Raw genomic sequence first — 23,898 nt, forward strand, 5'->3', positions numbered from 1 at the left:
AGCTTTGGAGCCTGTCCTGGAACTAGCTCTTGTAGACCAGGCTGGCCTCGAACTCACAAAGATCCACCTGCCCCTGCCTCCCGAGTGCTGGGATTAAAGGCGTGCGCCACCACCGCCTGGCTGAAGTTTCCTTTGAAACCTTACATTCTGTGAGTAAAAATAATGGTATTCTTACTCAGGTAGGCATCCGGCTAACTTACATTATGTAATTTTGAATACTGAGACAGAATCTTAGAATACTGATATATTTTTAGAATTTGTATTTAACATTTTATTTTAAATTTTTAAATTTTAAGTATTTATTTATTTTGAGATATAGTCTGACTATGTAGCCCCTGGCTGGCCTCAAACTCACAGAGATCCTTCTGACTTTGCCTCCCGAGTGCTGGGATAAGAGGTGTGCGCCACTGGTGTCCAGCCCACAGATTTATTCTTTGTTTAAATACCTGTTTTACCTCTGGGGTCATAATAAGAATTACAAAATGCTGGCAGCACACACTTCTTTAGCGGAAGTGATGGCATACTTCACCTGTTTGTAAAAATTTTTAATTTGTTTTTATTTTCTGTATATGAGTGTTTTGCCTACTTGTATAGATAGTTGTGTACCACTTGTCTGCCTCATGCCCAAAAACGCCAGATCCCCTTGAACTGGAGTCGTAGACGACATGTGGGTGCTGGGAATTAAGCCTGGGTCCTCTAAAAGAGCAGGAAGTGCTCTTAACAGCTGAGCCATTTCTCCAGTCCCTCTTCCATATTAAGTCTGTAATGAAAGTGTCTAATTATTGGAGAGAGGTATAGCCTTGATAGGAGCCTTTGTGATGGCTGTTGCCTGGCAGGATAGTCTACAGTTTCTTTTCCGCAGCTTAAAGTTTAAGAAACATTTCTTTTGTATGTATGACTTTTGGGCAGGGTGGGGGTGGGGGCAGTGGACAGATGAGATAGGGTCTCACCGTATAACCTAGACTAGCCTGAACTTCATGTACCCAGGCTGGCCTCAGCCTCCTGAGTGCTGGGATTATAGGCAGTGTTTTTGCTTTCTTTTTTCCTTTTTTGGAGCCACACTTTGTAAATTCTTAGTACCCATGTGGTGCATACACCGTCACCTTTGGCTTGGTTTCCTTCAGCTCGGGTGAAGAGGACTGATCTGGACAAAGCAAGGGCATTTGTTGGGACGTGCCCTGACATGTGTCCTGAGAAGGAGCGCTACTTGCGGGAGACCCGGAGCCAGCTGAGCGTGTTTGAAGTGGTTCCAGGGACTGACCAGGTAGAACCCTGTCTGTCTTAATGCGCTGCTATTTTTTCCCCACTGTCTTCATTTTTAAAAAATGCATTTATTTGCTTTGTGTGTGTGTGTATGAGTGTGTGCATATGTGCCACAATGTGTGTATGTAAGAGGATAGCCTGGAGGAACTGGTTCTCCTTCACTATGTGGGTTCTGAAGTCTGAACTCAGCTTATCAGCAGCAAGTGTCCTTAACCCATGCTGAGCTATCCTGCTTGAGACAGAGACCCTCTGTATGGTCTTAGTTGTCCTGGAACTCTCTCTGTGACCAGGCTTCCAAGTGCTGGGATTGAAGGCATGCGCCACCACCCAGAGGCACAGCTTTTGTTTTTAATTTTGATCTTATTATGTTTCCTGTTGCTTGAAGCCCCTTTACCTGTTACCACTATGCTTTGGGGTGAGCAGATGGGTCTTTCCTTACATTCCTGCTCCTGTGATACCCTTGTTCTATTCGCCTGAATCAAGTTTCTTAATTTATTTGTCCTTAAAATTTGTCACCTTTAACAGAACATTTTCATTGAGAAACTGTTCCTAAGCACTGATCTCATGGGGGAGTATATGTGATTTCCTCCTGCATTTTAAGGTTCAAAGACCTGCATGAAGCAGTTTGTCTCTACCCCTTCCCCCAGGTGGACCATGCAGCAGCTGTGAAGGAGTACAGCCGGTCCTCTGCAGATCAGGAGGAGCCCCTGCCACATGAGCTGAGGCCCTCAGCAGTTCTCAGCAGGACCATGGACTACCTGGTGACCCAGATCATGGACCAAAAGGAAGGCAGCCTTCGGGACTGGTACGACTTCGTGTGGAACCGCACACGGGGTATACGGAAGGTATTGGCTCTCTCCAGTCACATGACTAGGAAGTGCATGTATAGTCAAAAATTGAACTTTTGTTTGTTTTACACAAATATTTTATATGAAATAGAAATGATTTTATTTGAGCCATTACAAAACTATTTGATTGTGTTTCATGGGGTTAGTTTCAAGTTGAAATGTAATTCAACTCATAAGCATAATTTTTTTAAAAAGTTGACTTTTTATGGATCGTGTGTGTATGTGGCTTAGGTGTGAATGAGGTGTGAGTGAGGAATGCATGTGTGTATATGTAATCCTCTCTAAAGTGTGAACAGGACATCACACACACCATGTGTGTATATGTAATCCTCTCTAAAGTGTGAACAGGACATCACACACACCATGTGTGTATATGTAATCCTCTCTAAAGTGTGAACAGGACATCACACACACCATGTGTGCATATGTAATCCTCTCTAATGTGTGAACAGGATATCACGCAGCAGCACCTCTGTGACCCCCTGACGGTGTCTCTGATTGAGAAATGTACCCGATTCCATATCCACTGTGCCCACTTCATGTGCGAGGAGCCCATGTCCTCCTTCGATGCCAAGATCAACAATGAGAATATGACCAAGTGTCTACAGAGTCTGAAGGAGATGTACCAGGACCTGAGGAACAAAGGTGTTTTCTGTACCAGCGAGGCGGAGTTCCAGGGCTACAATGTCCTGCTCAATCTCAACAAAGGAGACATTTTGAGGTGTGTTTTCAGATTCAGAAGTTAGGCTTTGATGTATAGAAAGCCCATGGTGTTGTTGCCAAACTGAGCCAGGAATAAACAAGTGTGAGCATGTCCTGAGACCAGCATGCTGTGTATAATCCCTTCACGTTCATTCCTGAGAGGGATCCTCTCAGTGGCATAGGTGGGAAATGAGGACATGTAAGGTAGGAAGTCCCATTAGTGTGCTAACTATTCAGCTTCAGAATGTGTGCTTGGTGATGTATAGTAGAAGGAAAAGTTAGAGCCGAGTGGATAAGTTACTGGATGAGAGAATTTGAAATGCTGGTTTGATATTTCAGTAGACCTTTAAATAAGAAAGAGATACAGCAGATTTGCCTGACCCACATTTGGTAAACTAAACTCAGTGGTAGCCATTGCCTCCTTTTATTTGTAAAAAAACCCTTATTTATATTGAAATTAGTTGTTTTGTATTTTTTCCCTTCCTCCTCCCTCCTTCCCCCTTTCCTTCTCTCTCTCTCTCTCTCTCTCTCTCTCTCTCTCTCTGACTTTTCCTTTCTTTGATATAATCTCATTGTGAGATGTGACCCAAGTTGACCTCAAATTTGAAGTTTCTTTTTTTTTTTTTAAGACATAAAGCTTTGTTAAAGGAGGGAGGGAGGGAGGAAGGGAGGGGGGAAGAGAGAGAGAGAGAGAGAGAGAGAGAGAGAGAGAGAAGGGGAGAGAGACAGGCGCGTGTGCACACGCAAAAGGGGGCAGTGAGAAGAGCAAATTTGAAGTTACTTGCCTCTGCCTTCTGAAAGCTGAGATTATAGTTTATAGCTGTGTACTGCCTTGTTTAGCTGATTTTTGTTGTTAATATTTTCTCCAAGACCTATTGTTGTAGGTCTATATGTATGATTGATTTAAGCTTTACAGCAGATAAACAGGTTTTAAAAATTGTCTGGTAGACCCGGGTGGTGGCGGCGCACGCCTTTAATCCCAGTACTCGGGAGGCAGAGGCAGATGGATCTTTGTGAGTTCGAGGCCAGCCTGGTCTACAGGAACTAGTTCCAGGACAGGCTCCAAAGCTACAGAGAAACCCTGTCTTGAAAAACCAAAAAAAAAAAAAAAAAATTGCCTGGTGTCTCTTCATATATGACAATCATTTGTACCCATTTTGAATAAAGCAGTTAAAAAAAATGGGGAGCCTGGTCTTGAGACAGGGTTTCTCTGTGTAGCAGCCCTACCTGTCCTGGAACCCACTATGTAGTTCAGGCTGGCTTCAAACTCACAGAGATCCTCCTGCATCTGCCTCCTAGGATTAAGGGTGTGTACATCACCATGCCTGGCTAAATATAATTCTTTTACTAATGTTACTTTGTTTGTATCTATGTTTATGAGGGTTTTGCCTGCTTGTATGTCTATGTACCATGTAGTCTGGCACCCAAGGAAGCCAAAGAATGGCATTGGAATTCCTAGAACTGGAGTTATTGACAGTTCTTAGCTGCCACATGGGTGCTGGGAATTGAACTTAGATACTCTGGGGTAGCAAGTGCTGTCAACAGCTATCCATCTCTCCAGTTTTTCCAGTTTCTAGTTTTATTTTATTTTTCTGGGGGGGAGGGTGCGTGGTGAGACAGGTTCTCACTGTGTAGCCCTGGCTGGCCTGGAACTTGCTTTGTAGACTATGCTGGTCTTGAACTCACAGAGATCTGCCTTCCTCTACCCCTTAAGAGTGGGGATAAATGGCGTGTGCCACCATAACCCATTCCCTATTTTCACATATTTTTCAGTTTTTTGAGACAGGGTTTCTTTGTGTTGTACTCTTTAGGCCATACTGGCCTCAGACTTAGAGATCTGCCTCCCAGGTGCTGGATTTAAAGATGCTTGCTGCTGTGCTCAGCTCTTTATCATCTTTTTAAGACCCTATTTATTAGTATTTTAATTGTGTGTGGTGTGTGTCTGCTTAGGCACATGCACATGAATGCGGGCTGCTGTAAAGGACAGAAGAGGGTGTGGTATCCTGGAGAAGTTACAGGCAGTCATGAACCACCTCACACGGGCGCTAGGAACCGAATTTGGGTTCTTTGCAAAAATAGCAAGTGCTTTTAACCTTTGAGCCATCGCTCCAGCCCCACAGTTTATTATCTTTTCAAAGAAAATTACACCTGTAATTCTATGGGAGTTCAAGGTCATCTTTGGCTCCATACTGAATTTGAAGCCTCTGGGATGCATAAGTTTCTATCTCAAAGAATAAAATAAATTAAAAAGGAAAGAAGACCCATGTTTGTCAGCTGAGTGTGAGAACTGGCAGCTGATTATGGAGCTTAGATTTCAGTGGTGGCTGTCACCATTATTGCTGAGATCTAGTTATTTTATCGGACTGACTTAAATCAACACTAACGGTTTTGCTTCCTTACAGAGAAGTACAGCAGTTCCACCCTGATGTTAGGAACTCCCCCGAGGTCAACTTTGCTGTCCAGGCTTTTGCTGCATTGAACAGTAATAATTTTGTGAGATTCTTCAAACTGGTCCAGAATGCTTCTTACCTGAATGCGTGCCTGCTACACTGTTACTTTAGCCAGGTGAGTAGAAGCACGTTTAGCAGCATAGGAACAAAAGCAGTAACTTGCAGTGTGAACTGCTTCTCTCATCCTGTACTCTTCCAAATGGGCAGCCGTCATGGTGTTTCTGGTTTAACCATGGATGATGGGCTGTCCCGGGTCTCCACCAGGAGAGAGCATGCAGTGGGAAGAGTTCTGCAGCTCACAGAAACCTTTGGGATGACAGGTTGAGTTCAACACAGTTGTCTTTCATGAAAACAAATCCTAAACCACAAATACTATATTCTACAAAATGCTTAACTTTGAAATTCTTAGTATAGATAAAAATTTTGAGAGGACAGCCAGAGTAACATAGAAAGACTCTGGAAAAAACAAAAACTAGCCAACTGTTTTTGAGAATGAGGCTGATGATGCTAAATACCTGCTTTTCCACTCTGCCCTGTGCATGCTTGGTCTTGGGACTTCAAAGGCATTCAAAAGATCATTTTTTATTTATTTTTTTAAATAAAGGGATTTAAAATTCTTGGTCTTAGTTCTAGTTAGTTGTTAGCTTCAGCGCTTTTAATTGGCTTGGAGATTTCAGTAGAGGCCAGGTTAGTCCTCTGCAGGCATTGACCCAACGAGAAATGACTGGTATTGTCACTCTTACCCAGTGTGCCCTTCCCATGAACACACCACTTCAGCTGGGCATGGGGTGATTCTGCTTGGTCTCTGCAGATAGGAGAGGGGCCTATCTGGAGGGGACATACACACACTCCTAAATATAAGGACAACCTGCTTAGTCTGGATAATGTTTCTTGTATATTCGTTTTCAGGGCTTACCACTGGTATTAGATAACCAACTGATGTGCTCTTCCTTGAGGTAGACCTACTTCTTTTTCTTTTCTTTCTTTCTTATTTGTTTGTTTGTTTGTTTATTTATTTACTTACTTACTATGTGTGATGTTCTGCTGGCATGTACAGGCCAGAAGAGGGAGCCAGCTCTCACTACAGATGGCTGTGAGCCACCATGTTGTTGCTGGGATTTGAACTCAGGACCTCTGGAAGAGCAGCCAGTGCTCCTAACCTCTCCAGCCTGAGGAAGAATATTTCTTCCACTCTCAGCATTCTTTAGATATTGGAAGTTTTTTTTAAATTTATTTTCCATACCAATCCCAGTTCCCCCTTCCTCCTCTTCTCCCACTCCCCCACTCCCCAGTTCACTCCTCAGAGAGGGTAAGGCCTCCCTGGGATGTCATTAGTTGTCGGTAGTTCTTTGTATGGAGTTGAGGCCTCCTTGGCTTTCTCCTGTCCACATTAATGTATCTGTTGTTGTCCTTGTTGAGCTCATGTTTAAACAGTCATGTTGGTAAGCCTTCATGGATGTAGCTTCTGATATCTGTAGTTGACACACTCTCATGACAAACTCCCCATTCCTTTGGCTTCTTTTGAGAATTCTCTGTTCATGTCTCAGGCCTATTTTTTTTTTAACGAGTTGACTTTTTTGTTTGTTTTGTTTTGTTTTTGATTCTTTGTGTATTCTGAATATTAAACCTTTGTCAGATATACAATTGGCAAAGATTCTTTCCTCTCCACCCTATTGAGTGTTTCTTTAACTGTACAAAAGTTTTAGTTTCCTGACGTCCCAGCTCTCAGTTGTTGGCCTTAACTCTTGGGCAGATGGAGTCCTAATCAGAAAGTCCTTTCCTACACCTCTTATCATGTAGGTACTGCCTATGTCTATTCTAGTAGTTTCTGTGGTTAAGGGCTCACATTTAGGTCTTTGATCCAAGTTAGTTTTTTTTGTGCAAGGTAATAGGTACAGATCTAATTTCTTCCTCTTGCACGTGGACATCATCAGTTTTTCTAGCCCCGTTTGTTGAAGATGTTGTCTTTTCTCCAGGGCGTGTTTTGGCATCTTTGTTAAACATGCACTTGACTTTGTTCCCCTGTCTACGCATCTGCTCTTTACAGCTCTAGCAAAGACTCTTTGACCAGTTTGCTTGTTGTTGTTAGACTTGCCTGTCACCAATTCTGGAACAAATGAAAACATTACTAACAACCTTCCTCTTAGGGAAGTCTGTGCATTTTGTCAAGTGGAACTTACAGTTACTATTTTTTAATTTATTTTTTTGATGTTTTTACGGTTTATTTGTCTTCTCCTTAGGTATTTGCACCATTCTTGCAGAAGCTCTGCTCCTTTTGCTGTAACCCAGTCTCCAGGTCACTGTTTGGCAGCGCCACCTCTGACCCTCCTCATTCTGCTCTTGAATTTTTTTCCCTGTTTTCTGGAGGCCTCTTTCTTCTCATGAGGCCACGTCTCCCAAGTCTGTCAAGTCTGTGTGTAGGCTTAGTCTTCTTGCTATAATCCAGAGAATAACACATCAAGCCAAAGTCAGTTGTCTTTCTACTGCCCAGTTATTTTAAATCCCAATGCAGTGGTGACATCTGGTATTGTTTTATCCACTTTGACTAGCTTTTCCTGAAATTTTGTCTTTGATATGGATGCTTTCCCAGTGTGAAGGGCGTCAGTGACTATTTGTTTTCTCTGAAGCAGATGGTTAGTCATGGACTTCCTGGTCCAGATAGTTACTGTGTCACTCATGATGTGGTCTTTAAGCAGCTAAGGAGCCAGAAAGTAGTTTTTACTGTTTAATTGAATAGTAATGTTACTATAATGTTAGCTGCTGTAGGCCACTTTAAATAAGAAAACAGGGTTTCTCTGTGTATCCCTGGCTGTTCTGGAACTCATAGGGATCCACCTGCCTCTGCCTCTCAAGTGCTGGTATTAAAAGTTTGTGGTTCTGTAGACGGAGCCTGTTCTTTAGCTTTCTGGCCGCCCAGACCTGAATAGTCACACAGAAACTATATTAATCATAACACTGTTTGGCCTATTAGCTCAGGCTTCTTATTAGCTAACTCTTACATCTTAAATTAATCTATTTCTATTGATCTATATATCACCATGAGGATGTGGCCTACCAGTAATTTCTGGCTCTTTCTCCTTTGGCAGCTACATGGCATCTCTTCGACTCTACTTACTCTCTCTATATATTCTTCCAGCCTGGCTTTATCCTGCCTTGCCATAGGCCAAAGGAACTTTATTCATTAACCAATAAGAGCAACACATATACAGAAGGACATCCCATATTATGCCACTGCCACCTGGCTCTTCTACCTGGCTCTCTTCCTAATGCTCAGAGTGCAGTGAGAACAAAACCAATACAGTTCCCATTTCCACACTACTGACAAACTAGGAAAGAGACCAGAGCTAAAGATGGTGAATTCATAAAGTACATTTCTTGGTAATTGTGTACAACAGAGAAGAAAGGCAGTCTGAGGGAAAATGAGCACTAGGAGAGATCAGGGTGAGCTCTTCCTAGATAGGGAAGTAGGGACTGAGCTGTAGCAGGAGCTCATGATTGTGTGGCTGGCTGGCCATGCTCTTCCTTTAACTGTGTTTCCCACTGAGCTTGCATCGACACGGCTTCTTTCAGATCCGTAAGGACGCCCTCCGAGCACTCAATGTTGCATACACTGTGAGCACACAACGCTCTACTGTCTTCCCTCTGGATGGTGTCGTGCGCATGCTGCTATTCAGAGATTGTGAAGAGGCAACAGACTTCCTCAATTGCCATGGCCTCACTGTGGCTGACGGGTAAGAGCTGAGACCGCACCTGTATGCTTCTTTCTCTCTGCCCCGCCCCCCAACACACAGACACCTTTTAAAAATTCTGATAAAGGGCTACTTATTGGGCCTCTGAGAAGGCCTGTTTTGTGTATTGCTTTCCTATTGTGAACCTAGGGAATAGTCTCAGGGCACACACAGGTCAAGACCAAAGTCCGTTCTTTTGCTTTTGTTTCGTTTTGAGATAGGGTATGTAGCCCTGGCTAGCCTCAAACTCACAGTGATCTGCTCCCAAGTGGTTTGATTAAAGGTGTGCTCAACCAGGGATTTGAGAATAAAAAGAACCAGACATCATTGCTTTTCATCAGCAGCCAGAGAACTTAAAGATAAAAAGGATTTTTCTACTGTGTTCTTTGAAGATTGCCTTTGTTCACCCATGTTTGACCCCTGCACACTGGGTAGCAGAGCTGGGAGTCTAGTAGGCCGTGTCAAGTACTCTGTAACTGTAGTCAAGGCTTGGAGGCTATTGATGCCACAAGCTGTTTCCCAGATAATGACACCATTACACTTGACATTCTGTTTGTGTTTCCTTGTCCAATACAGTTCTTCCTCAGGGAAGTACTGTGACTTTAAATGAGCGGGCTGCAGCTCTGAAAGAGGAGCACAGTGGTTTGTGTCATTCCATGTATGGCTGATAATGCCCCGGGTCCTGTGATTCCTCAAGACTGGAAGCTTTCTCTCCTCACATCTGTCCAGGCCTGCTCTAATCAGGGATACAGTAGTTGGGTTTGAGGTGGCATAGTTGTCTTCTTTTCCCCCTGACTTCTCTCTGTGGGCTCTTTGTGATTGTAGCTGCGTTGAACTTAATCGGTCGGCATTCATGGAACCAGAGGGATTATCCAAGGCCAGGAAGTCAGTGTTTATTGCCCGGAAGCTGACTGTGTCGGTTGGAGAAGTTGTGAATGGAGGGCCACTTCCCCCTGTACCTCGCCATACACCTGTGTGCAGCTTTAACTCCCAGAATAAGTATGTTGGGGAGAGCCTGGCGACAGAGCTGCCCATCAGCGCTCAGAGATCTGGTGCCGACGCAGCCGGTGAGCGAAGCTGTAGGGCTTTTCCTCTTGAAGCCTCCCTCTCACAGAAGATTCTGTCTGGGTTTGCAGATCTGGCTCTTGGCCAGATGCTTAGATAACTCTCACTTTGCCTGGATTTGGAGTTTTGAAGCCCTTGCTAGTGCTCGTGATACCCTGATGCAGTTTCCACACAAAGCAGATATTATCCTATGCCTATACCTGTAGGATGGTTGTCCATAGGATTTGATAGCTCTGGGCCTTTCGTAGAGATTGCAGCTATGTGGTTCTGGTGACAAGCACCTGTGTGTTTCTTTCTAGGTGGTGGGCGAGGAGAGGAACATGAGGCAGAGGTGGATGTGCCCCCACTAGCTCTCCTCCCACAGCCGCCTCTCGCACCCTCATCCACACCAGTGATTCACGTGGCACCGCTGGCCCCCGCTGTGGCACCTGGTCTCTTCCAGTCCTCCATGCAGCCTGAGCTGCTGCCTCCAAAGCCTGCTCCTGTGTACTCTGACTCGGTAGGGGTCTTCCACGCGAAAGCGTCATGAAATCTATAAACGTTTTGTGGGAGGGGACTGGGTTGCCTGGTCAAATTGGATTTGAACCAGACTCGGGAAAGTGAAGGCCTATCCAGGTCCTAGTCTCAGGTGACAGACGTAAGGCCACTGTCTTCAGGGTAGCTGCAGAGACCCCATCCTTTTTTTTTTTTTTTAAGATTTATTTATTTATTATGTATACAGTGTTCTGGGCACCAGATCTCATTATAGATGGGTGTGAGCCATCATGCAGTTGCTGGGAATTGAACTCAGGACCCCAAAAGAGCAGTCAGTGCTCTTAACCTCTGAGCCATTTCTCCAGCCCCAGAGACCCCATCTTTACAGCAGTCAGGAGTAGCTTGAGTGGCTCCTGCCCTAGTACTAACCTGAATCCACATGTCTGTTCCGACTGTTCATTATTCGCTCCTGAGTGACTCCAGCGGATGGGCAGACAGGGCCTGTGGGGTCACAGCACTGCTTTGTGCCTTTAGACAGAGGGTGGCTTTGGTTTTGAGCAGAACTTATCTGTTGCACAAGTGAGGAACTTGGTTGTGAATCGCTGGCCCTACTGGAGGATCAGGGAGTCTTAAGCAAAAGCCTAAAGGTCACAGAAATTGAGGATTTTGATGTGAGCAAGAAATAATGTATAAAGGTGCTATTGGGGCCACCTCCAGGACAGTCATAACAGGCTTGCCCCAGCCCCTCAGGAAGGCACCTTTTGATGTTCGGGGTCTTCCTGACTTGTGAAGACTAAGGCCCCGTGCTTTACCAGGAAAACCTTCATGAGTATCCACTGAGAAGTATTCAGCCCTGTGCTGGTCTCTCCATAGGACCTGGTGCAGGTGGTGGACGAGCTCATCCAGGAGACTCTTCAAGTGGACTGTGAGGAAGTCAGCACGGCTGGGGCAGCCTATGTAGCCGCAGCTCTGGGGTGAGTGACACCTGACATGCCAGCCTTTCTTGCTTAGCTGTTATTTGCTCTCTGGGGACAGTCATGTCCTTATAAGCTGTTCTCATTCATCAGCAAGACCCATTTCTATGTGGTTATGATCCACAGTGCCAATTTCAAGGGCTTTGTACTTCTCTCTCTGAGGCCTAAATGTTTCCTCTGTTTTCTAGATGGATGTAGTTTTCTCCTGTTCCTGTCCTTTAGTTCTTTATTTTTTTTTTCTTGGTTATTTTCTCAAGGCAGAAAAAAATAGACCAGGCTGGCCTTGAACTCACAAAGATCCTCCTGCCTCTGCCTCCTGAGTGCTGGGATTAAAGGTGTGCAGTGCTGCCACCCAGCTCTCACCTTCATTTCTTGTTAGCATGTGATTTCCATTTGTGGTTGCTTTTTAAAATGTTTTGAAATTTATTTATTTACCTATCATTTATTTATTTACTTGTTTATTTTAAATTTTATGTGTTTGAGTGTTTTGCCTGCGTGTATGTGTGAATATTTCATGCATGTCTGGTACCTGCAGAGGCCAGAAGACATCAGCTCCTGGAACTAGAGTTACAGATGATTGTGAGGTGTCATGTGGGTGCTGAGTATCAAATTCAGATCCTCTGGAAGAATAGCTAGTGCTCTTAGCTGCTGAGCCATTTCCCTAGCCCTAATCCTATTTTTTTTTGAGGGGGGGGTGTTGCTTTGAGACAGGGTCTCACTATGCAGGCTAGGCTAGCCTCCACCTCAGCCTGCTTCAGCCTCCCTAGTGCTGGGACTAAAGGTGTGCTCCACCATCCCTAGCCCGTAGTCTTGAGTTCTGGCTCCGATTTCCTTAGCCTCCTGACCACTAGGGTTGCAGGCGTGAACCATCACTTCCAGTGTAGTGGTTCCTCCTCCTCCCATTCTTTGTGACAGGAAGTGGTATCTCACTATAAGTTTGACTCATGACTGGTGGCTTTGGCCCTTATTTTTATGTCCTTTGCTCATTTATGCACATACTTCTATTGCCGAGCCGTGATTGATTGTTTTTCATGTTTTGAACTGTCTCTGTGTTCCACAAGCAAATCTCACCTGGAAGGAGTGAATGGTGCTTTACACTTTTGCTGAGTTTGATGGCATCTGTTTTGTTTTGTTAAGTGTGTCTGATGCTGCTGTGGAGGATCTGATCACAGCCGAAACCGCAGGCATCTTGAGGCGTGTTGCTGCTGAAGAAGTGTCCATGGAAAGGCAGAGGAGAGAGGAGGAAAAGCGGCAGGCTGAAGAGGAGAGGTGGGTACTTCCTGTCCCTGTAGATGGGCACAGAGGTCAGTTTGTACCAGCCCTGACCTCTGATACCCCTTTTGCTGTTCACTGTGTTGCCCTCTGACCCTATTCAATATTCAACATCCTCATGATTTGATGAAGAGAAAGGGTTTTGTGTGTGTGTGTGTGTGTGTGTGGTATGTGTTGTGTGTTGGGAAGTGGACAGCATATATATGCAAATGCAGGTTCTGTGGAGGCCAGAAGAGGGTGTCAGGCCTCTGGAGCTGTAGTTACAGGCAGTTGCATGTGGGTGTTGGGACATGAACTCAGGTCCTCTGCAAGAGCACTATGCACTCTTAACAACTGAACCATCTCTCCAACCCTCATTTATTTTTATTCATAAGTATTCCCTTTGTGCTTCTTTTCTTCTGCCCATAGGTTGAAGCAAGAGAGAGAACTGGTGTTGACTCAGCTGAGTGAGGGCCTGGCTGCAGAGCTGACTGAACTCATGGTGACAGAGTGTGTGCGGGAGACCTGCTCCCAGGAGTTAAAGTGAGTGGAGCGCTGGGGCCCTGAGTGCCACCAGTGTAGGAGGAGGCAGGAGGCGCTATGGCCAAGCCGGTTATAGTGTGTGTATAGCAGGGTTATTCTTTGTAGACCAGACTGGCCTTCGCCTCAGACATGCAGAGCCCCACCTGTCTGGCCTGCCAAATGCATTAGAGGCATGCACTGCCATGCCTCCTGAGAAGCTTGCCTTTTAGATAGCCAAATGTAATATTCGTTCTAATAGGGAGCTCTGCTTCATTCTCCTTATGGACCCCGCGTGAGGAGGCATGGGATGTATCTGTGAGCAGGTTTACTAGCTGAATCCTTTCTATACCGGCCCATATGCCATTGTTTTTCAAGTAAGAGAACCTTTCTACTTGTATGTATTAGATTTCCTGAGACTTTTCACCTAAGAGCTTTCATCATTTTACTGTTGAGCTGCAGGAAAAAAAAGGTGCCGGTTGTGAAGGAAGATCTGTCTTTCTGTTCTTGTGCTTGTTTCTCTGAGATAGCATGAAGTGGTGGACCACAGTGTACATGCAGCTCCCAGCGGATGGAAGCCCATCCAGACAGTGGATGGTTCTTCCTGTTTCTGTTAGTTGGGATCTTCTTTCTCTAGTTACTGTAAGGAAGAGATTTCACAAAATGACGGCAAGTTGTCCATTCTTTGAGGCAGAGTCACACTTAGTAGCCTAGAATAGCCTAGCTGTACTGTGTAGCAACTATGGAGTTGGCTGTGAACATTGGCTATTCTTCTATATCAGCCTCCCATGTACTAGTATGTTGGGTTGTTCTGTTTGTTTTTGTTTTTGTTTTGAGACAGGATCTTACTGTATAGTTCTGGCTGGCCTGCAACTCACTTTGTAGACCAGGGTAGCCTCAAACTCAGACAAAGTCACCTGTCTCTACCTCCCAAGTGCCACCATGCCCAGCTAGTGAATTCGTTTTTAATCCCAGGAAGAAATGTTAGGATACAGATAAAAACCCAGGGCTTGATGACACATGAGGAAAGTGTTCTCAGTTTCAGCTGTCTTAAGAGTTTGCTTAGTCCTGAGCTGTGTCTAGTTACTGGAAATGAATCTTCTCTAATTGAACTTAGTCCTGAGCTGTGTCTAGTTACTGGAAATGAATCTTCTCTAATTGAACTTATATCAGTTTGTCACTAATATATTTAATAGTTTTGTGCCGCCTGCTTGATAGAATTTTGTCATTTAAGAATTTCTCTTGGGAGCCAGTGATTTGAATGCTTGCTGTTCTCCCAGAGGACCCACGTCTAGTTCCCAGTAACTATACTGGGTGCTCTAGTCACTCATAGCTCCAGCTCCAGGGCCCTGGCGCCCTTTTCTGGCCTCTGCAGGCACCCACACACATGTGGCGTACATACATATAGCACTTACCATTGTTTTCTTTTTGTGTCTGGGAACAGTGGTACATGCCTGTTATCCCAGCACTTGTGGGACTGCAGTAGAAGAATCATAGGTCTGAGGCCATCTTAGGTGACAAAGCAAATTCTAGGTCACCTGGGATTAACAAGGAGACTTTAACTTTGACAAATAGGGAAGTCTGAGAGTGATGTATCGGAGGGAAAGCCTTCCTAGTAGCCACTAGTGTTTGGCAGGTGTGTGAAGTCCATCTAATTGCAGACACCTTATATTGCTGATGAGACTTTGGGTTGTCTCAGGGATCATTTCAAATTAAAATTCAAAGGTACTTGTTGCCAAGCTTGATGACCTGAATTCAATCTCCACAACCACATAGTGGAATAAGAAAATGGACTTCCAAAAGTTGTCCTGAAACCTCCACATGAACCCATCCATGGTGCACTGGAATCCCCTTCCCCACTGAATTAAATAGAGCGTGTGTGTAGGCTTGGAGTGTAGGCTCTTGTTTGTTACTAACACCAGTTTAACTGCTGGGTCCAAGTGGTGCTCTCACCTCAGGTTCAGGTATTAGGAGCATGTGTAGATGCTATCATACCTTGGTGGGGTAAAAATTTGTTTCTGGATTGTTACACTGGCTTACTTGAACTTGAACCAGCACCCAGTAGGATATTTTTCTCTTTCAGGTATCTGCTTAAAAGTAAAAATAAAAGTCTTAAATTTTCTCTTAGAGTGGAGATGTTAATTACATTTCCATCTGAAAATGGACTCTAGCTCTTTTGGGATGGGCACAGTAGTCAAAACGAGGGTCTTGCACATGCTCAGCACATGTTGTCCTAGTTTGGTTTGTGCTGCTGTGATGAATCCCATGAGTGAAAGCAGCTTGGGCAGGAAAGGGTTTATTTGGTGTCCAGTGCTACATCACAGTTCGTTATTCAAGGAAGGCAGGACAGGAACTCAAGAGGCAGGAACTGAAGCAGAAGCCATAGAGCATTGCTGCTTATTGGCTTGTCTCTCCTTACTTGATCAGCCTACTTTCTTATACATGTCCTGCATGTCCCAGCCAAATGGCACCAACCCTGTCTGGCTGGGCTCTCATACCAATCATTAATCAAGGAAATGCCCTACACACTTGCCTGTAGGTAATCTGATGGAGGCATTTTCTCAACTGAGGTTTCTCTTATTGTATACTCTGTGTCAAGTTGACACAAAACTAACCAGGAGAGATACTTTACCACATTCCCAGCCCAGACTCATTTTTAAAGCAAGCCTTTAAGTGTCAGTAGCCGTTGGTGTAGCAGCTTCTGTGCTAATTGCTCTGTACTCTAGGAGTGCAGTAGAGACAGACCAGAAGGTCCGCATGGCCCGCTGTTGTGAAGCCGTCTCTGAACACCTGGTGGATTTGTTTCTTGCTGAGGAAATTTTCCAGACTGCAAAAGAGACACTCCAGGAACTTCAGTGCTTCTGCAAGTATCTACAACGGTGAGTCCTCTGTTCTGTCAGGAATTGTCCACCCACATGGAAGTCCTTTATCAGTTCAGTGTCTGTGAGCCATCAGAGCATGTTCTGTAAGAATGTATCTAACAATTTGAAATTTGCAGGCAAATGCATGGAGCTAGAAAACATCATTTTGAGTGAGGTAACCCTGACTCAGAAAGACAATTATTATATGTACTCACAACAATCCCAGAGAACCTAGACAACAATGAGGACTCTAAGAGAGACATGCATGGATCTAATCTACATGAGAAGTAGAAAAAAACTAGATCTCCTGAGTAAATTGGGAGCATGAGAAAGAACCTTGGGAGAGGCTTGAAGGGGAGGGGAGAAGCAGGGAGGGGATCAGAGAAAAATGAAGAGCACAATAAAAATTAATAAAATAAAACAAATAACAAAAACCAAAATTGGTATTAGTTGGTATTCTACAGAACTGAAGTGAGATATACATATACATATACATATACATAAAGCAGGAATGTATCTGAAATAGACATAGACTTCCAGAAGTAGCTGGTTGCACATGCATGTCTTCTGTCCTCAAGGCATTTGGCTAGGGCAAGGGCGTCTGGCCATCTTGTATTTGAACAGATATTTATAAAGCGCACGCTGGTTTGATTGACTGGACTAGACACAAGGAAATGTCTGTGCATCTGTTAAACAAATGGGTCATGGGTGAACTTCCCTAGTGTAAGTACTCATATTCTCCTAAGACAAAAACAAAGCATTTGCTAGGCAGTAGTGGTGCACACCTTCAAATCTCAGCACCCCGGAGTCAAAGGCAGGCAGATCTCTGAGTTTGAGGTCAGCCTGGTCTCTAGAGCGAGTTCCAGGACAGCCAAGGCTACCCAGTCTAGAAAAAACAAAAACAAACAACTAAACACTTATTTTTTAGATTTATTATTTTTTATGTATATGAGTGTTTTGTCTGTATGTATGTATGTGTGTGCACCACGTGTATGCTGGGTTCCCAAGGAGGTCAGAAGAGGTGTCCCATCCTCTGCACTAGCATTACAGACAGTTGTGAACTGTACAGTGCTGGGCATGGAACCTGGGTCCTCGGCAAGAGCAACAAGTACTCTTAACACAGCACTAACTTCCAGCTCCCAGGAAAAAATGCTGATTTTTTTTTTAAATGATGTGTTTAACTCATTATAACATATCTCATTAATATAATGATCATATAATATATCTCAATATAACAGAGATATATTCTCTGTAAGTTGAAAATGCATTCATGGGGGTGGGGGGTGAACTGGAAAGAGAGGAGAGAGGGGAAACTTCGGTTGGGTTGTAAAAACAAAGACAAGTTGTGCCGCACCTGTCTGTACAGAATACAGTCTCTGTGGCTAAAGAACCGAATGAGTCTGACTGTAAGTATGACAAACATGAATGACTTGACCTATAATGCTTAATGCCTACATAACTTAAAGACTAAGATTTCATATCGGACAACTGTGCGGGGGGGGGGGGGGGGCGGGGGAGAGGGCTCAGAGGTTAAGAGCATTGCCTGCTCTTCCAAAGGTCCTGAGTTCAATTCCCAGCAACCACATGGTGGCTCACAACCATCTGTAATGAGGTCTGGTGCCCTCTTCTGGCCCGTAGGCATACACACAGACAGAATATTGTATACATAATAAGTAAATAAATATAAAAAAAATTTAAAAATCTGTGCGGTAAATGAGGACAATGACCTCACAATGTAAACAATGTGTAAGTATCTTGATTAGAGGTGGAAATATATAATGCAATGTGATAAATATATCCTAAAATTTTATCAGTATATCAAATGTCTTAAACAAATGTAGAACATGCATGCATACAATCTGACAAAATAACTTTGTATAGGTATACAAATATTGTAAACAGAAATAGGATCATATTCAATATAACATATAATTTGAACTTGTATCAATGTATAAGAATCTATACCAATGTAAATTATCCATAAATAATAGTTCACAAGTATTCACTCTATTACTCACTATTATTATTATTATTATTATTATTATTATTATTAGTGTGAGTAAGCTCACACAAATCTACCTATTATCCCATTCAATCCCCCCCCTTTTTAGGAGATCTCTAGGCCTACATAATTTCCACCCCAGCCCCCAACACTGTATGACCAATAATCAACCTCTAAATGATGTCTCTAACCCTAAGGACAAACTTTGTTGGGAGAGGGGACCAACAATTTTAGAACTGCTTCCAGCTGTTGTGAGGGCAATATTTTTTTTATGGGATCTTGTAAAAGTAAAATGATGATTAAGTTTCTCTTGCCCAAGAGGTTTCCCTTTTTTAAACGGAATCTTTATTAATTTTGATGGTATTTATAAGCTTTTCTTCTGTGGAAATGAGCGAAACCCCTTCCCCAACGTAGCACATCTCCTGGTTTTTATTGTGAGGCCAACACATCCTTGAAATACACCAGCTGATTTAATTTAGAGGTTTTTTCTATTATCCAGTGTGTCTTCTCGTTCTTTTTTATTAGCATTTAGAAAATTTAAGGCAAATAAAGCATTATGCATTTTTTTTTCTGGGGGTATTTTTCATCCCTTTCTGTTTGTTTAACTTATCATTTACAGTTTGATTTGATCTTTTTATAACTGCCTGACCTGTAGAATTGTTTGGTATACCTGTAATATGCTTTATATTATAATAAGCAAAAACATTTGCTGTTCTTGCAGAAGATCTGGATTCAGTTTCAGCACCCACGTGGTGGCTCACAACGATCCACAGTCATGTGTAAGGTGCACATACATGTACACAGGCAAGACATTCATACACATGAAAATAAATATAAACATTTTATAACAAAAACCCCATTTCCATATTATTATACTGGACTTTGTATTTTCCCCGCGGAATGAGCTATAAACACACTGTCTAATAACGCTATGCTGATTTCTCTGTAGGTGGAGGGAAGCTGTTGCGGCCCGGAAGAAACTCCGGCGTCAGATGCGGGCCTTCCCTGCAGCACCATGCTGTGTGGACATGAATGACCGACTGCAGGCACTAGTGCCCAGTGCAGAGTGCCCCATTGCTGAGGAGAACCTGGCCAGGGGCCTCTTGGACCTGGGCCATGCAGGGAAAGTAGGCATCTCCTGTACCAGGTCAGTGCTCAGCGACATGTCCTCGGGGCTTTGTGCCTCAACTAGTTTCAGCATGCATTAGACTGATGCATTTGTGGATGAAGATGGGTGAAACCCGAAAGTAAGGACAGACATAGGAGTGCATCTTAAGGGTTGTGTTCCCCATCACTAGGACAAGAGGCTCAAGTTTTCTGTGACCTTGAAAGGCTCAGGTTCTGTTGGTACACTCTGACTTAGCGTTAGTGATTCCTAAGTCTGCCCCAAGTTTCTGCTTCTAGAACTGCTCCTGCTGTGCTCCCTTCATCTTCCACCTTCTGTATTCTGCACAACTGTCTTTTTCTTCCTGAGTGCCCCGCAGCCAAGCCCTCTGCTGCTCCTCCCAGTCTCCTTGAGCAGTTCAGTTCCTGAGGTCCAGGTTGTTCAGTCATTGCCATCTTGGGCTTGGTGTTTCTCTTCAGGTCCAGTTTCAATGTCATTTTCTTTTTTTTTTTTTAAATATTTTATTTATATATAATGTATACAATATTCTGTCTGTGTGTATGCCTGCAGGCCAGAAGAGGGCACCAGACCCCATTACAGATGGTTGTGAGCCACCATGTGGTTGCTGGGAATTGAACTCAGGACCTTTGGAAGAGCAGGCAATGCTCTTAACCGCTGAGCCATCTCTCCAGCCTCAATGTCATTTTCATGGGAGCTTTCAAAGCCGTCTGCCTCTTAATGGGGAGGCCCTAGGGAGACAACATGGAGGTGCTATGGGTGCTACCTGAATGGGTTGTGTTTATTCTTCCCTTGGTCATCACAGGATGGTCTCTCTGAGCCTTTCCTCCTACAGTTTCATCTGATTCTCAGATCCCATGGTCACCTCTGTGTGCTGTGTCAGTGGGGGTTATAGTTTGGCACATACTCCAAAGTTAAGGCCTTGACTGGGCTCCAGCTTAGATCTACCCTCCTCTGCCCCTCAAATGCTAGGATTAAAGGTGTGCACCACCTCTCCTGGCCTATAGGTATGTTCTGTGAAGCATAAAGCCAGCACAGAGGCTCTTCTCTTCCATGAGAGCATATCTAGAATGGCATATCTAGAATGTCTTTCCTGTTGCCAGCTCACTGTCTGTGAATAGTTCAGCAAATGTTTGATGGGGTTGTATGACCTGTTGGCTTATCAAAGTCTAAATACTCTCCACCAGGAAACATTGACAATTACTTTTCACTCAGAAACATCAGTAAATACTATTTATTTTTAAATTTTCCATATAGTATATTTTAGTTTTATTCTTTCCCCTCCCCTAACTCCTCCCAGTGTCTACCCACCCACCCAACTTCATGTTCTTTCTCTTTCGTAAAAATAAATCAAAAGATAAAAATAATAAAATAAAACCCACGAAGGCTGATTTGTGTTGGTCAACTACTCCTGAGCTGTAACATGAGGGCCTGCTTGTTGGGGTTTCTGTCCTGCCCAGTTCCCACAGCCAGTAAGCCCCAAAGAAAAACACAGAGGACTATATTAATGATAAACTGATTGGCCCATTAGCTCAGGCTTCTTGTTAACTCTTTTTTTTAAAAAATATTTATTTATTTATTATGTGTACAGCATTCCTTCCATGTGTGCCCGCAAGCCAGAAGGGGGCGCCAGGTCTCATTATAGATGGCTGTGAGCCACCATGTGGTTGCTGGGAATTGAACTCAGGACCTCTGGAAGAGCAGTCAGTGCTCTTAACCACTGAGCCATCTCTCCAGCCCTTTTGTTAACTCTTATAACTTATATTAGCCCATTATTCTAGTATATATTAGCCACAAGGCTCGGTACCTTTTTCCGGCAGGGCAGGCCATATCTTCCTTCCTCCATGTCTGGACAGGACTGGGTGAAGAGCTTCCTTCTTCTCAGAATTCTCCTGTTCTCATTGTCCCGCTTCTACTTTCTGTCTGGTTGTCCCACCTATACTTCCTGCCTGGCTACTGGCCAATCAGCATTTATTTAAAGCATAATTGACAGAATATAGACAATTCTCCTGTACCACTGAGCATGAGGTCTGCCCTGTGGTTGATTTACACAGTGTCACTCCTTTGGGGAGAACTGATTTGCCCTCTCTTGGTAGCTATCAATTGCAAATGGCTTCTTGATCAGGAATTGAACTTTGTGCCTACTTCCACTTCTCCATGCTGCCATTTTGTCTGGCTTCAACTTGTACAGGTCTTGTGTATGCTGTCACAGTCTCTAAGAGTTTATGTGTGTTATTAGTCCTGCTGTGTCTGGGGCTTGCTGTCTCCTTGTTTTCTTTGTTTCATCACCTCTGGTCTCAGCAAGTTTTCCACCTCTTGTTGTGCATAGATTCTAGGGCCTTGAGGGGAGGAAACTGATGGAGATACCCCCTTTAGAGCCGAGGGTTCCCAAGTCTCTTAATCTCTGCCTATTGTTGTAGGTCTCTCTGTTAATTCCCACCTCGTGCTAGAAGAAAGTGAGGACAGATTGATGGACTGATCTTTGGATATAGTAGTATGTCATTAGGATTCATTTTATTGCTGTATTTATTTTATAGACTAATAATTGTAAGTGTTCCCCTAGGGCCATGACCTGTGGGATCCCTTTGGCCAATCAAAAAAATATAATCCATTCATGGTACTAGGCCAAGTAAATACTACTTATTTATTTCTGTGGATTGAAAAAAGCCTCTTGTAGTCCTGGTGTCTTTTTTTTTTTAATCTTCATAGGTTGAGGCGGCTTAGAAACAAGACAGCTCATCAGATGAAGGTTCAGCACTTCCACCAGCAGCTGCTCAGGTCTGTCATCCTCACTGTGTGTGTTCTTCCTGTTTGGGACTGTACACTCACTGTGTTTGGCTCACTCACTGTATCTGTCCCTTCCAGTAATGCTGCATGGGCACCTCTGGACCTGCCGTCCTTCGTGGCTGAGCACCTCCCTGTGAAGCGTGAGCACATGTTTTGGAAACTGGTGCTGGTGTTGCCTGATGGAGAAGAGCAGACTCCAGAGAGTCCTGGCAGGTCAGGAGGTTTTCTGTGGGGGAGTAGGATGCTGATGTGGAGAAGGACTTCTCTACTGAGAGTCGCACGCAGGCAGAATTGTGTCATTGTGTATGGACACTAAAGCTTTATGTTTTAGTCTGTTTTGCTCATGATCTTTAGATTTTTGTTGTTACTCTATATACTTGGCATTACTCCATATATGTATGGTCTTAGTCCAAAAGCTTTAATAGTTGAGGATTAGTATCTGCTTTAGTTAAGATTTTGGAAGGAATTAGTTTTTACTTTGTCTGCTATACTTTGTGTGTTTCATCTTAGGAAAAAATGTTTGACATTTTAAGAAATTGAAAAATGATATACTATTTTCTTTTTTCTTTTTGGTTTTTTGAGACAGGGTTTCTCTGTGCAGTTCTGGCTATCCTAAAACTTGCTTTATAGACCAGGCTGGACTTGCTACCACTGCCCAGAAATGATACTGTTTTCTATAATCAAATAGCTTCCAGAAATTATAATACAGCAACTATGATGCTGATATAGATTGGCATATGCCTGTTAACCCACTTTGAAGGCTGGCAGAAGAGAATTACCATGAGTTTTAAATCAGCCTGGGCTATAGAGTTAAGAGACCTTGTCTTCATGTAGAGGCTATGGGAAGACCTCAGCTGAGATGTGCATACATGAGCATCTAATTTTGGATGCCAGACCTCATGTAAAATTGTGGTAGCCATACTCCCGTAATCCCAGCACTGGAAAGGTGGTGACAACAGTGTCCTAGGGCTTGCTAGCCAGCTACCCCATCCCATGGTGAAAACCTGTCTCACTAGACAATTTCGGAGGACTTTAAGGAGTGACAGTCAAGGTTGACTTCTGCCTTCCACATGCATGCGTGAACAAATATATGTCAGTATGTACATACTCACACATACAATCCCAAAACAGAACAAGCAGCCCTGCAGCTACAGAGTAAGTTACATTTATTCTAATAGAATTATTGAAATGTAACTCATGTATTGTAAACTTTATTCACAGTGATTTTTATTCATGATACTTTATAATCATATACCTTATTCTCTAAACATAAACCATGTTAATTAGTAGTTTCCATTCTCTAATCCCAGCTCCTGGGAACGACAACTCTTCTGCTTATGTTTAGAGATTTGCCTGACATAGGTGTCTTATGTAAATGGTGTCATCTGTACATATAAAGTACACATCAGCACATTGTCTAGGATCTTCCATGTAAGAATGTAAGAAAATACCCCTTTTCATTTATCTGACGAGTTGATAGCCATTGCGTTTCCATTTAACTTCTCTTATGTACCTAGGAATAGAATGGCTGGGTTATGTAACTCTGTGTAAGTCTTTGAAGAACTGCCATATTTTGCACAGTAGCTCCAAGTTGTCTGAATACATTACTTTGAACCAGTTATTGTTGGTACCTAGGCTACAAAAAGAGAATAAGGAAATCATGAGGTTCATTTCACAGGACAGTTGAACAATGAAAGAATTGTGACTTTTTTAAAGTAATTAAATGATGTATTTCTTAAAGTAGTGATCATCTGGTTTGCTGAGTTCCTTAGGAAATGTGTGTCCTGTAACAATTCTTAAAGACTCAGGCATGATATCATTTTTTTTTTAACTATATGTGTGTGGGTATTC

At 43.4% G+C, this 23,898-nt stretch overlaps 1 protein-coding gene and 1 pseudogene across 3 annotated transcripts in view; one reads left to right on the forward strand and one right to left on the reverse strand.

Annotated features, from left to right (window-relative positions):
• Positions 1-23,898, forward strand: part of LOC119822762 (minichromosome maintenance complex component 3 associated protein) — a 52,982-nt gene that overhangs the window by 11,672 nt on the left and 17,412 nt on the right. For all 3 annotated transcript variants that reach the window (XM_038342270.2, XM_042055671.1, XM_038342269.2), the window contains 14 exons: positions 1,125-1,264; positions 1,911-2,108; positions 2,564-2,832; positions 5,216-5,378; positions 8,834-8,994; positions 9,817-10,058; positions 10,356-10,555; positions 11,404-11,504; positions 12,642-12,773; positions 13,185-13,298; positions 16,001-16,153; positions 19,087-19,284; positions 21,970-22,038; positions 22,126-22,260. In XM_038342270.2, coding sequence (XP_038198198.1) covers positions 1,125-1,264; positions 1,911-2,108; positions 2,564-2,832; positions 5,216-5,378; positions 8,834-8,994; positions 9,817-10,058; positions 10,356-10,555; positions 11,404-11,504; positions 12,642-12,773; positions 13,185-13,298; positions 16,001-16,153; positions 19,087-19,284; positions 21,970-22,038; positions 22,126-22,260 — 2,275 coding nt within the window. The remainder of the gene's footprint in view (positions 1-1,124; positions 1,265-1,910; positions 2,109-2,563; positions 2,833-5,215; positions 5,379-8,833; positions 8,995-9,816; positions 10,059-10,355; positions 10,556-11,403; positions 11,505-12,641; positions 12,774-13,184; positions 13,299-16,000; positions 16,154-19,086; positions 19,285-21,969; positions 22,039-22,125; positions 22,261-23,898) is intronic.
• Positions 7,561-7,941, reverse strand: LOC119822606 (annotated as a pseudogene).

The sequence above is a fragment of the Arvicola amphibius genome, chromosome 9 (genome assembly GCF_903992535.2).
Source record: "Arvicola amphibius chromosome 9, mArvAmp1.2, whole genome shotgun sequence".
Lineage (NCBI taxonomy): Eukaryota > Metazoa > Chordata > Mammalia > Rodentia > Cricetidae > Arvicola > Arvicola amphibius.